Consider the following 14,486-nt stretch of genomic DNA (forward strand, 5'->3'; position numbering starts at 1 on the left):
GGATCATTAAGCATTTCTTACTCTAGGTAAGCATTGTTCTTCCAAAAAGATGAAGAGGTAGCAAAGTAAAGTAGTGCTGAGACAACACATCAAAATTATCTCATCAAAGTATGTTGATGTAACATTATGTTGAGGCAAAATTCAGTACCAGTAATTTACTATCATACCTAGTTGGTCTCATAATTTGCAGTATGTTCCTGCAACACCAGATACCTTAGTTTTTCAGAGGTATCTGCTTGTCTCAAAACAAATCTGTCTGTTAAATGCTGTTTCCTTAAAACAGTAGCTTCTTCCTAACATGTTGGAACCCATCAAACTGTTTGCTGAATTATAAAAGGAATATTTAATTTTGAGTAAAAATGTATGTACTGTTACATTAGCAATAAATTACTTTTGCTATGAAAGACAAGATACAAAATTATTCCAGAATGCTTTTGCCTGAAGGATAAAATACTTTAGATCTATTTAGTAATTGTGATCAAACAGCTTAAAAAAAATCAACACCTGACATGATGCCTGGTATTTCTAAATTTCCACAGTAAATGTTTTTAAAAATATTGTTGGTAACAGATTGGAAAACTTGACTTGGCAGCTCAAAGAATGTGTAACACTTTCAGTAGAAGCAGTGAACTTTTGGTCAGATTGGGGAAGCAAATACTGTGATCCTGGTTGAATATTATTTGCAACTAGGAAAAAAGTCTCTCTCTCTCCCCCCCCCCCCATCTCCTCCCCATCTCTCCTTCCTTCAGTTCTACCATCCACTGCACTAGAATAGTTGTTGCCTGTGTTTAAATCTAGTGTTAGGTTTGGTCTTGCAAATCTAGAATTAGATTTTATTGCTGTGGCTGGTATCTAGTATTTTTGGAAGGCTCAGACTTCCAAGACGTTTGCTTCTGCTGATGTGTGTTTGTACATGATTTGGGTTTGACTACAGGGAAGCTTTCCCCTTTTTTATCTGTTAAATCTAGTACACCTGGTTGTTTAAATATCTGATGTCTGAAAAACATTTACTTTTAATTGTTTATGTACATGCAACTTCCACTTAGCTGAACATTTCTCACCCTCCTCTTTCAGTTGAAAGCTGGAAGAATCACCAGGTACTGATTGATCTAATTTAGTTAATTGGAGATTTCTTTTTACTAGTCTACTGTTCTTTGGCTGGTTTGGTGCAGTGTGCCCTGGAGATGCGAGACTTCCTCACAGCAGCAGGAGTCACACATTTGGAGAATGCTGGAGCTGCAAGACGGAAAGGCCCAGTGCAACAACGGAGAGAAGAAAAGAGGAAAAAGACAAGCATATCGACAGCACTGAGGAAAGCACGGGACAGAAAGTGCTTCAAAACTGCCAGCAGCAATAGCAGGCATCCTAGAGGAACTTGACAGGAGCCAATCAGTGTGTGTGGCTGTGTGCTTAGGATTTCTGTCAATGCATTCCAGTAACCCCAAACTGAGAAATTCCCCATCAGGAAATGCCCAGAAGTAAGTCCAAAGTCTTAATTCGTCCACAAAGGTTACAACAGGGTGGCATATGAAGGGCAGTTTGCCTTCTCATCTCGAACTGTTGGAGACACTATAGTATGAGCTTCATCTGCTAATTTTATTGAACTTTGTGAGAGATGGGAGGGACTCTGTTTGCATGCTGACCTTTTCTGTTTGTTATTCCACCAAGCATAGTCTGTCCTTGTGTCCTCTTCAGGTTCATAATTTTTAACTTTCCAGACCAAAGTTTCCCTGCCTCTTTTCTTGAGAGAGGAAACTAACTGATGCAGTGCAGCCCTTAATGTATGTGTGTGTGTGTGTGTGTGTGTTTTGACCCATTGAACATTTTATACAGCCTTCTGATTTGTTAGAGAATTTTGAAGGAGAGGAAACAGATCTGATCAGTGTGCCTGACAGCTGCTGCTTCATTCATGGGGGAACTAAATATTGTGACAGGATGGAAGTGCTCTAGTGTTCAGGGGAAATGTGCTGCTCCCATCAGAGAGAATACAGGGTGGCCCAAAGTAGTTTTTGCAAATCTAGCAAATTGACATGCAGAGTCCTTTGAACTTGAATAGTTTAATTGGATAATGGGGATGGTCTGGCTAAAATAACTGAAATGTGTGTATGTTTTGTGTGGCTGTTTCTTTTGCTTCTTAAATTCTGTCTCCTCTGCCTTATTGCTAGCACTAAGTACATCCTATCTGAGGACAGATCCATATGTTATGCACAAGGACTGAGGTACACATTTAAGCCACTTTGGTGTACTGGTTAAGTGCGCAGACTCTAATCTGGGAGAAGCGGGTTTGATTCCCCACTCCACTTGCAGCTGCTGGAAGACCTTGGGCAAGCCATAGTTCTGTCAGAGCTGTTCTCTCAAGGACAGTTCTGGAAATGATAGATGGGATTTTATTAATAAAATGGTTGAAGTCATGGAGATGGATAATTTAACTCAAAAACTCCATGGTAGGATGAATTCAACGTTTCAAACAATGTGGTCGAATGTATACAACTGGATTGAAAGGAACTTTTGAGGAAGTTTGTATTACAAATAATTTGTTAAACTAGTTACAATTTTCGGAGGAATAGCCGATGGATCTGATTTTACGATGATTTGTGGAGGTGGGTTTGTGGGTGTCTTGGTGGAGGGTTGTATTTCTGTTTTACACGTGTAAATAATAAAAAAATTATTTTTTAAAAAAGGACAGTTCTGGAAAGAGCTCTCTCAGCCCTGCGTACCTCACAGTGTGTCTGTTGTGGGGAGGGGAAGGGAAAGGAGTTTGTAAGCTGCTCTGAGACTCTGAGTGAAGGGTGGGGTATAAATCCAATCTTCTTCTCTCTCTTAAGAGGTCTGCTCACATGGAATTGTAATATTTGGGCAAACTTGTATGGTATCAGATTTTTTTATTTAGATGGTTTCTGTCCCATTCCTTTTATCCTTAGAAATATGCAGGGAGGCTTACCTCAAACAATATTAAATAGAGTATAATCTTAACAAACCAGTTAGCCTTAATGATATTAAAATTAACTTTCCCCTCACTCATGGAAGCTGATCTTGAATCCTGTACGTGTTGCTTAGTGCACATATTAGCTGCTCAGTATAACACATAGTTCAATTCTAAATTATATTCTCACCACCTCTGCAATCATTGTATGAGGTAGGAAGCTTAGTTAAATCTATTTTACGACTCTGTTCTTTTTCTGATGGCAAATAAATTATGCATCTAGCCTCCATTTAAAAGCAATTGAATTGTTTTTATCTACTACTTTTGTCTTTTAGCAGTAAACTTGGGATAGAAATTCATATGTACGTAAATTAAGATGTAGTAATCAAACAGAGCTCTCTAGATTAGCTTGGATTCTCTGATAGTTGAACTGTGTTTTGAATCCAGATGGGTGGCTTTGTGACTTTGTTATCTTGATTATTTACTTTGTGCTGGTCTTAGTGTGAGGCACGTTTTTGTACATAGAAACCATTGTCTTTATTGACAGAAGCTGCAGAGGTAGATCTCCATGTGACTGCCTAGTTCCTGAGATATGGGTGGCTGCTGCTTTGCTTTTTCTTCAGATAGTGATACCTCAACCTGGGTCATACCTATTGCAAGACATTTTTGAAATAGCAGTTGGATGATGCTAAGCATGCAGATGACTTGTTGGTGCCTGCCGCAGTTTATGAAGACAGGTTGAGGAGGTGGCAGCTGCTGAGTGAATTGGCATTCTTATGTTCTGTTTTCTCCTTTTCAGTAGTCCCAAATCAAAGCAGGAGGTGATGGTACGTCCTCCTACAGTGATGTCCCCATCTGGTAACCCCCAGCTGGACTCTAAATTCTCCAACCAGGGCAAACAGGGGGGCTCAACAGGCCAATCCCAGCCCTCTCCCTGTGACCCCAAGAGTGGGGGCCACACACCGAAAGTGCTCCCAGGACAAGGAGGAAGCATGGGGTTGAAGAACGGGGCTGGCAATGGTTCAAAGGGGAAAGGAAAGAGAGAGAGGAGCATTTCAGCAGACTCCTTTGAACAGAGAGATGCTGGAACTCCCAGTGATGAAGCTGAAATCAAAGGTATGCATATACATGAAGGGGCAGCAATATTGATGGTTGCTGATTTTGATTGATCTGGGTTTTTCTTCCTTGTCTGTAATACTTTGACTTGCTTTGAGCCTATGAAATAGCAGTAAATTTTGTATTTCGTTATACAGAAAACCTTTTACAAGATAATACATTTAAACAAGTTAGTTACCTCCTATAAGAATGGTTGCTTCTCTGAGCTTTTATTTTTTAAGATGTTTGATGGAGTTGGGGAAAAAGAGCAAGTGCCCATGGGCCCAACTCATGCTATGGGCATTCTCAATTACTAGCAGCAGCAGTTTCTCCCCTTGGACCAATGTGGCTGGATCCCACGGGAAGTTTCTGTGAACATAAAGTGGGGGTCTGGTTCTGCTGATTTCTCTTCCTGCAGCTGACTGCACCCTCATGCTGTTCCTGGGGCAGCATTTTGGACAATTATTTTTTTGGGGGGGGAGCTAAGGGAGGCCTGCTCAGTGACAGAAATCCCTTCCGTGGGATCCAGGTCAGAGGCTGCTTTCACACCTAGGCAAAGGATGGGCTGCTACCTCTGTGTGTTTAAAGCCACAATTTAATAATTGATGTGGTGTGCATGTATTTTGTTCTCTGTCTATCGTGGAATACAAAATATCTTGTAAAAAGCAGTTGCGAGTGTCAGACTTGCTTGGGATAGCTTTTCAATTCCAGGACTAAATTTTAATGCTTGTGTATGATGTATTCGAGCAAGGGAACCTTTACCTTTACCTATGATGTATTGATTTCTCATCTTGATCAATTATCAATTGATGTTTCTTATTGGACTGATGCAGCTTTGCAGCCTGAGCCTGTGAAATGGAATGGGTTAAAAACTGTAAAGTGAAATGGAAGGTGAAAGTTTAGCAAGCAAAAACCTCACTATTGGGATTCTATTCCAACCCTGGCAACATACAGAGTCATATGACCTCTGTTTAGTGGATTGGGAACAAATGGGTTTATGTTCTGCTTTCTGTCTCAGTGAGGATGTGTTGGGTGTGGTAACAAGAGCTCTCCTCCTCCACCCCATTTCCATTTGTCCTCATTGGTATAATTTTTGTACAGAAGGATAGTGCTTGTGCCTCCTGGCTCAGTGAAATTGGCATTAGCTAGATATTTGCAGCTAGTAAAAAGGTAGCTACATTGCAACATACTTGGAATGTAGCTTTAATGGAGGTGGGGAAGACCAGTCTTGCAACAGTGTGGCATCCCAGAGACTTCTGGAACAGAGGTCCCCAAGGTCCTGTAATGTTTGCAGTATTGTAGTATCTTGGGCAGCTGCTGTTGAGGGTGTGGCCCAGCAGCACTTACGTGGAATGACTTTCTGTATGAACTGGCCCCTGTGTGGGAGCTATGGGGCTGCCATGATTTGAATGGCCATTGCAATATGTTTTTAGCCAAGTCATTTTAGTCATTACCCATGTGGGGGAAGAACAATTGATGGAAATATGCCAGTAATGGAAGTGTATGTTGGAATTACCTTTTTCTTCCCACCAGCACCTGCTTGAATGCGACAGGATGGCGTACCTGTACTCTGGAGTTCCATCATTGGCTGAGCAAGATCCATTTTTGTCTGAGAAAGACAATTCCTTTTTGTAGCCAGATTTTTAACAGTAACACCCCTCATAGTTCAGTTAATACATTTTCTGTGCTTCATCCTATCTGGTGTTACAGGAGTGCAAAATCAAGGCAGTTATTAGCCTTTGACTCCTAAAGCAAAATCAGGATGCTTGCTACAACAGTTAGGAAGCAAGTTTCTCATTTTATCTAGCTGTTAACTTTTGCAAACAATTTGCATGCCAGGATATTTTGCATATTTGTTCTCTGCCAAAGGATAGTGCAAGTGCTGTGTTACTTCATGGTGTGGCCTTCTTTCTCAAAGGCTCCAGTGATTATCTTGTTTGGCCTTACAACCTATCCTCTATTCTTGAAGTTCATGAAGGAAGTTAATATTTATCTAAATATGCAAACATTATGCTCAAAGTGGCAAGAGAATCCACGTAACTGAAATGTTCTAGTCTGTTGATGCTTAAATAAACATTTTGGTGCTCTTGAAAAATCCCCAGGTTTAACTCTAGTATGTTTCTGTTAGGGAGGTAGCTAAGGTGCCTGGTGTAAAGCTACAGAAGCATGCTGTTTTCACTCTAATTTAATATTTCAAGATGTTAGTAATCATGGCAGGGCACCTTTATATTGGCATGAACGTGTTCCCTTTAAAATACATGGTTTTAAAACAGCTCTTATCTAGCTAAACAAAGTGAAAGGAGCTATAATTTTTTCTACGGCAGGAATTTGCACAGTGCCATTCTCCTAGGACCTGCTTAATCAACCTGCAAAAATCTTGTGGAATGAAAGTTGCATATCAACCTGCTACACTGCATTATATGAGAATTCTGTACCTACAGATAGCAAGAAGCCTCAAAATACTCTAAAATACAACCTATAATGTGTAATAGGTGGCATACATGTTTGAAAAACTGTTTGACATAACTGTTGGCATAAAGAAGGACGCTTATTTAAAAAACTGACTTATATGAAATGACGAAATAGACTTCTCTGGATTGCCTGTTTTTAAAGTAAGCTTTCAGAGAAATGGGAATAGTTTTTGCTCTTCAGTACTGAAATGCTTCCTTCGCAGATCTTGCCTCCACTGATCATGCAAAATCACAGGATTCCCAGCTTTCAGCACACTCCATGACTCCTTCAAATGCCTCAGCCCCACGATCTTCCACACCTTCCCATGGTCAGGCTGCCACATCAGAGCCAAGTAGCATGCAGAAGACGCCATCCAAAGTGGTTTATGTCTTTTCAACTGAGATGGCCAATAAGTAAGTGAATCTTGGACATAGCTACAATTTCAAGGTTAGCCCAAGATATGAGACTAGACATCTTTGCAAGATGACTTTCTTCTGTTATCTCTTTGTCATGTGATGCATTGCAAGAGGGTCTGTTTTGCCGTCAGAACACAATGAAATGGTAGCTAGTTGTGATGGTGTATTGCGAGCACATATGGTAACATAGTTGCTTGTATGGCCATGTCACATGAAGAACTCTGTGGCTTTCTTCACTGGAATAGTAAGCATGTAGGAAAGTTAAAACTTAATTCCTACTTTTAAATAATGAAAAATGTAAATACTTCTTTAAAAGTCTGGTTGAAGCTTGGTGGGTGGAAAGGCCACTGAAAACATATTTGCAGCCTTGCATTATTACCCAATGAAACCTAATTGTGAATGAAGATTGGTGTAGCTGGGTTTTTGAATGTGATCCAACACATATGGTGGATGAACAGACAGTAAAATATATTGCTCCCTAGGACTTACGGAAGTCAAGCATTTGTCTTGCACTCTTAGATAGTGTGGTCGTAACCAGTGTTTCCCTCTAAGGTGAGTTAGTGTGAGTTAGCTCACAGTTTTTTAGCTTCTGGCTCTCACCTTTTTGTCTTAGTTCAGGAAGGATGGCTCCAGAACAAACTAATTTATGCAGTAGCCAAATCGCTCACTCACAACTTTAATGCCAGTAGTTCACAAAGTAGAATTTTTGCTCACAAGACCCCACAGCTTAGAGGGAGTATTGGTCCTAACTGCAGAAAGGGATCCAGACTTCTTTTTTTGTCTTCTCAGGGCTGCAGAAGCTGTGCTGAAGGGACAAGTTGAAACCATTGTATCTTTTCACATTCAGAACATCTCTAACAAGGCAGAGCGGAACACTTTACCATTGGTAGGTAACCTACTCATAGGTGAAGAGACGTATTGGGGGGGGGGAGGTTGCTTCTGGTTTGGATGAGAATTTTGGCACCCCTGAATGCTTGTGCTTGGTTAATTGAGTTGTCAAAAGCTGTGTTTTTCTTGTGTGTTCTTCACCTGTTTTTCTGTTAACTGGAGCCAGTTGACATTTCTTATTTTTGTTTTCACAGAACACTCAGATTCCACCACTCCGAAATGATACAAAGCCCCAGACTCAGTCACAGCTTCCTGTTCCCCAAGAGCAGACTCCACCGCAGAATGCCAAATTGCAGCAGACTCCACCCATTCCAGTTCCAACACCAGCACCCAAATCTACTGGCCCTCCTTGTCCTCTTGATCAGGACAATCCTGGGTTAGAAAATAAAGTAATGTCTGCAGGAAGTCCTGCAAACTCCACTCCTCTGCAAACTGAAGGATTTGGGCAGACTTCAACCCCCAATAATCGAGCAGTAAGTCCAATATCTCAAGGGAGTAATAGTTCCAGTGCAGACCCTAAAGGTCCAAACCAGCAGGTATCTGGAGGGGACCCACAAAATATGGGTGAAAATCCAGATGGACTATCACAAGAGCAGCTGGAACACAGAGAACGTTCACTGCAGACTCTACGAGATATTCAGCGCATGCTTTTTCCAGATGAGAAAGAGTTCACTGGAGGACAACCTGGTGGGCCTCAGCCAAATTCAGGAGTACTGGATGGACCCCAAAAGAAGTCTGACGGGCCAATACAAGCGATGATGGCTCAGTCCCAAAGTTTAGGTAAAGGGCCAGGGCCCCGGACTGAAGGAGGGGTCCCCTTTGGCCCCCAAGGGCACAGAGACATGCCTTTTTCACCAGATGAAGTTGGGCCACCATCCATGAATTCTCAACCTGGCCCTATAGGACCAGACCACTTGGACCATATGACTCCTGAACAGGTGGCCTGGTTGAAGCTTCAACAAGAGTTCTATGAGGAAAAGAGGAGGAAACAAGAACAGGTTGTACAGCAGTGCACCTTGCAGGATATGATGGTTCACCAGCATGGGCCTCGAGGGTTGGTCAGAGGTCCCCCACCACCATATCAGATAACCCCCGGTGAGGGTTGGGGACCTGGTGGCCCAGAAGCCTTTGCTGATGGCATGACTATGTCCCATTCATTGCCCCCAAGGGGCATGGCACCCCATCCCAATGTGCCTGGCAGTCAGATGCGTCTGCCTGGATTTCCTGGAATGATAAACCCTGAAATAGAGGGTCCCAATGTCCCAAATGCCACAACTAGACCTGGGCTTTCAGGCGTTCCTTGGCCAGAAGATGTGCCAAAAATTCCAGATGGTCGGAACTTCCCTCCTGGTCAGGGGGTGTTCAGTGGTCCTGGTCGAGGGGAGCGGTTTCCAAATCCTCAGGGCTTGCCGGAGGATATATTTCAACAGCAGTTAGCTGAAAAACAGCTAGGACTTCCCCCTGGCATGAGCATAGAAGGGATCAGGCCTGGAATGGAAATGAACCGGATGATTCCCCCTCAGAGACACATGGAGCCTGGCAATAACCCCATATTTCCACGTATGCCAGTTGAAGGATCAATGAGTCCCTCCCGGGGAGACTTTGCAAAAGGAATGCCACCTCAGATGGCTTCTGGACGGGATCTGGAATTTGGGATGGGTCCTGGTAGCATGAAGGGGGACGTGAATCTGAATGTTAACATGAGTTCTAATCCACCAATGATACCTCAAAAGATGAGGGAAGCTGGAGTAGGCCCAGAGGAGATGATGAAAATGCACCCAGGTGTCTCGGAAATGCTCCCCTCTCAGCAGAAAATTGTTCCCTTTGGGGGTCGCAAAGAGTCGGACTCAACTAGGGCTGCCAAGTGGGGGCGGGCGGCGGGTAAACCCCTGCTTTGAAGGCCAGTCTTCGGAATCATAGAGAACAAATAGGGCCTGACCAAAGGACTAACAGCCGGCTTAGCCACATGCCACCACTACCTCTGAACCCTGCCAGCAACCCAAACAGCCTCAACACAGCTCCTCCTGTTCAACGCAACCTTGGCCGCAAACCCTTGGACGTCTCTGGTGCCAGCCAGGTTCATTCACCGGGTATAAATCCACTCAAATCTCCTACAATGCGCCAGGTCCAATCTCCAATGCTGGGTTCACCCTCTGGGAATCTCAAATCTCCTCAGACTCCATCCCAACTGGCAGGGATACTTGCAGGTCCAGCTGCTGCTGCAGCTTCAATAAAATCTCCCCCTGTAATGGGGTCTGCTGCCGCTTCTCCTGTCCATCTCAAGTCTCCATCCCTCCCTGCACCTTCTCCAGGATGGACTTCATCTCCAAAGCCTCCGTTGCAGAGTCCTGGAATCCCCCCTAACCACAAAGCGTCTCTTGCCATGTCTTCACCAGCCATGATGGGGAATGTGGAGTCAGGTTAGTTTTTACTCCTCTGTATTTTCCTGGGCGTAGGTTGCTACTATTTAAAATCCTCTGCTCTTGTGCCTTGAATGGCAACCTTGAAGTACAGAAGTTTAGGAAGTCAGATTGCTTCCAGTATAGAGGAAATGTATGAAAAGGCTTCCCTTGCTAAATGTCAGCACTAGGCACTGGAGTAAAGCTAGTTAAAAAAAAAAAGTAAAAGAACTGAGTGATGTATGGGTTGTCTTAAACCGTGAAAAGATGGCTGCACACAGATCTGTCTTCCTAGATCGGAAATGTTACTGTCTAGATTAAAAAGTCCTAAATAGTCTGAAACAGATGACAATTAGTACTACATTCAAGATGTATTTACAGTGTCCCAGTGGGGCAGATGTACTCTTGCCCTTCATTCTTTACTTCCTAAGCAAAGCTGCTGAGTGGTGTATTAGTTTCTTTCACCGGGGGAGGAGTTAATATCGTGGTCAGGCATTTTTGTGTTGTAGAATTTTTTGTGTGGGTAGCAGTTTTATAAAATAAGGACAATTGCCAGTTGAACTGGTGAAAGTGAGCAAGACTGCGGATTGTGGGGTGGGGCAGGAAAGAATGTTATCATTAAATAGTTCCGGTGGGAAATGGCTTTTTGGTAAATTCTCTGCCCTCTTATCTTCACAAATCCCTTCTGGGATGCGGCTAACAATCGATTGGGGGTTGGCATGCTTCTTGATTGTTTGATTGCCGATGCCATCTGGATTCTGCCTAGATTTTGCCATTCCACAAAAAGTAGTCCCTTATCTTGACCCACAGGGTAAGATGCCCTGCAGAATTTCAAGTCCTATTTAATCTTCCAGATTTACGTCTTAAAGGCAACTAGCTGTTTTCATCCTGCAAGGTTCTAATAAAACAAGTCCCCAGTGTGCAGTGTTTGCATGCAATTGTTTGATGGTGCCAGCCTTGGGAGCTCTTCAGTCTGTGAAATCACATTACTCCTAGAATTAGGAAAGCAACCAGGTCAACTGTTTGGTTACACTGCCCTCTAGTGCTTTAAAGTGATCACTGCAGTGGCATGCTTTAAACAAAACTACTGGCATTCCTGTACCCTCTGAGCCAACTTGTCTGATGGAACTCTAGCATTTTTCTGTTAAAACTTTTAGTCTGTCAAAGTACCCCATATCTTTATTTTATTTTGAGTAAATCTTGTGTGATTTCAAGAGTAAGATCAGCATTTGAGCCTACACTGGAAACAATTGGAATAAAACCAGCTGGGGGTCTGGCAAGGAGTTGCCAAGGAAGAGAGAAATGGATTAGAAATCTCCTCCCCCCCAAAAAAATGGCCCATATAAGACTATCCCTCTGGGATTCTGTATATTTTCTTTTCCTTCTGTTCCCCCCCCCCCCAAACACACACACACACTGACTCAGTTGTTCTCTGTGTGACATGCCTTCTGTGGGGCATGCTTAGATCTCATCCAGCCAAGTTTTGTTAATTTGCAACCGTGTCAAAATACCAAAGTCATATTTTTCAGGGTTCCTGAGGAGTCCCTTTGGGTGGTTTTGTTGTTTTTTTATGAATGGCACAAGCCATTCACTTGAAACTTTAGAAAAATTGTGTCCCCAGTAGTAATCTGATTCTGGATGATAACAGACTGAGACTTGACAGCTAACACTCTCAGTCTTGCTAGTTCTCCCTTTCTCATGCTAATTCAGAGAGCTGTAATTCCATTCCAACAAAACTGCAATCAAATCTTATTTTCAAGACTTAGGTTTTGGGTGGAAAACAACTTTGCCTGACAGCTAAAATCTGCAGTGATTGTACTGCTGAATAAACTTTTCATGTGTTTGTGTTAGTAGAGAACATGGCTTGTGACAAGCTGGTTGGCTCTTAATAAAAGCGTAGCATGACGTGTGTTCAGTTTTTCTTTACATGGCAGTGATGATCCTGTGTCTGCACTAGTGTGTACTAGTTAGGTAACTGGAATTCATCATATACTTAGCTTCACTGTAAGCGAAGCTGTTCTCTTGTTTTAATGTATAAAAATGGGGTTCTTGTGCATTTTCTCTCCTCTCTGGATCCTTCACTGGAATTGTATTACTGATCACCACCACCCTGCACTCCAAAAAGATCACAGAAACCTTGGTGCAGGTAGATGTGGTACCCCTGCTGATGTGGCTTGTGATGGTGTTGATCGGCACTGTTCAGTAAATGCTTGTAATTATACCACACTTGCTTCCTCAGTTGGAAAACCATGTGGCACTTAGAAGGACATGAAAGATTTTCCAGCAATTGAAATTAACTACCTCATTGCTGAGATGCAGGGATTTATCAGGAATAGTAGCACTTATTGGACCCTGGACCCATCAAAAAAGGCTAATGTCTGGAAGGTCCTGATGGGTTAAACTTGGGTCCAGTTTAAAGCTGGATGTGGGCTAAAACGCAGCCTTCTATGTAAGTTGTTGCTACAGTAACTATACAGTATGCCTGCATGTAACTTGTTACTAAAGTATCATCTTATTAGCTACTTTGTGAAACCCGGAGGGAACTTTGCTTTGGTGAACTGCCATTTTTTCATTTTCAGGAGATCCAAAACATTCATACCCTGATAGCTGTATTCATTTCAGATCCGCAGGTTTGTACCATTGACAAGGCTAGCTTTCAGCCTGAAGGGGTCTCGTAGAGGACATTTTGTAAGAAAAGAGAATAGTTTTCACATTGAGTGACATGCTTTGTTCCTGGACATTGGCTCTTCAGCCAAGTACATAACCAATCATGGCGCGATGCATTTATATGGGGGTCATGACTGAACCCTCTGGACTGTCTTGAATACCTGTATTGGGTAGAAAGTTATTTGTGCAGCCTCTGGCTTAATTCATCATAGTGAAATCCTGTCCACAGAATGACCATGATGCGTTTTAAGTAAATTGGATAGTGCCTTGGAGTCTTTGGCCCCGAAGAAGTGGGCCAAACGGCTTGATGTGGACAGCCTTCTTTCTATCTCTGAAGTAGAGCCTGGTCAGAAAGGGGCCATGTGTGGAACTTCTCAGTGAGAAAGCAGCTTAGTCAGCCCTTTGACACGAATGTAGTTCATTTAGGACAGCTGTAGCTCAGTGGTGGATTGCAAGGTCCCTGGTGCAGTCACTGTACTGCCCCAGGAACGTTCAACTGGGCATGGAGTGTGGGTAGCAGAGCTGGGAAGGACCTCCGAGACCATGGAGAGCTCCCTGCAGTCAGTACTGGATGAAGTAATAATACGGATTGGTGTAGACCGATTTTGAATAGAAACAGTAGCACCTAGTTTGGAGTTCAGAAAATTGCTATGTGCATATGCTCTTGGTGATGCTCCTAGCATATTCTAGGTAAAATACAGACTTTAATAATAAACTAATGTGAATATATGTATTTTAGGTGGTGCACCCCCTTCAACAGTTAGCCAAGCAGCTCCTGTGACCCTTCCTGGAAATCTGCCTTCGAGCAGCCCATACACAATGCCTCCAGAACCTACCCTGTCTCAGAATCCTCTCTCCATCATGATGTCTCGGATGTCCAAGTTTGCCATGCCCAGCTCTACGCCGCTCTACCATGATGCTATCAAGACTGTAGCCTCATCAGATGATGACTCTCCTCCAGCACGTTCCCCAAACTTGCCACCAATGAACAATCTTTCCGGTAAAAAAAAACAAGTGCCAAGAGGGATGGGACATGTAACATGTAGTTCTCATCTGTAGCCACTGAGAACAGATATGATAAGGGAGAATGGGATAAAATTCTTAATTCCTTGCAATGAACTTAATTCCTTGTGTGAATTAATTTGTCCAGCTCTGTGAACTCTGGCTCACTAAGATAGATCTGTTGGGATCAAGGTGTCAAGAGCAAATTCTCCAAATATTTGACCAAGCTTCAGTAAGCAGTGTGCTAAGTTGGGATTTTGAAAAGTGTAAGTTGTAATTAATTTCAGGAGACTTTCCTGAAAACTAGTTAATATCCTTCTCCCTCTTTCCCCACACATTGGCTTACCTTACCTTTCCAACCCACAGTGTTTACAAATAAGGTGACCACAGAGCATGTCTCCTTGAGCTTCTTTGTGTGGCCCTGTTTTCTCTTCAGCAGTTCATTGTAGGCAAATGAGAACTAGTTCTCAATTTGTGAATCTGTTCATCGTTGAGATGGTATCAGCTGTAGGACTAGTCCTGTGTCTATGAATATCCAGGAACTGGGAAGTAGGAACGGCCCAGCAGTTCTCTTTTTCAGACAATGGCTTTTGACTTTTCCTGACTGGTTTAAGGGAAGCTTAAATGGTTGCACTTTAATCAGGC

At 42.9% G+C, this 14,486-nt stretch overlaps 1 protein-coding gene across 1 annotated transcript in view; it reads left to right on the forward strand.

Moving 5' to 3' along the window:
• BCL9 (B-cell CLL/lymphoma 9) overlaps positions 1–14,486 on the forward strand; it is a 30,096-nt gene that overhangs the window by 12,249 nt on the left and 3,361 nt on the right. Inside the window, 7 exon segments of the mRNA XM_015420863.1 lie at positions 1,173–1,478; positions 3,723–4,039; positions 6,693–6,882; positions 7,675–7,771; positions 7,968–9,603; positions 9,639–10,193; positions 13,579–13,839. Of these exon segments, the coding sequence (XP_015276349.1) occupies positions 1,426–1,478; positions 3,723–4,039; positions 6,693–6,882; positions 7,675–7,771; positions 7,968–9,603; positions 9,639–10,193; positions 13,579–13,839 (3,109 nt within the window). The 5' untranslated portion in view covers positions 1,173–1,425.

The sequence above is a fragment of the Gekko japonicus genome, unplaced genomic scaffold, assembly GCF_001447785.1.
Source record: "Gekko japonicus isolate JY-2015 unplaced genomic scaffold, Gekko_japonicus_V1.1 scaffold2244, whole genome shotgun sequence".
NCBI lineage: Eukaryota > Metazoa > Chordata > Lepidosauria > Squamata > Gekkonidae > Gekko > Gekko japonicus.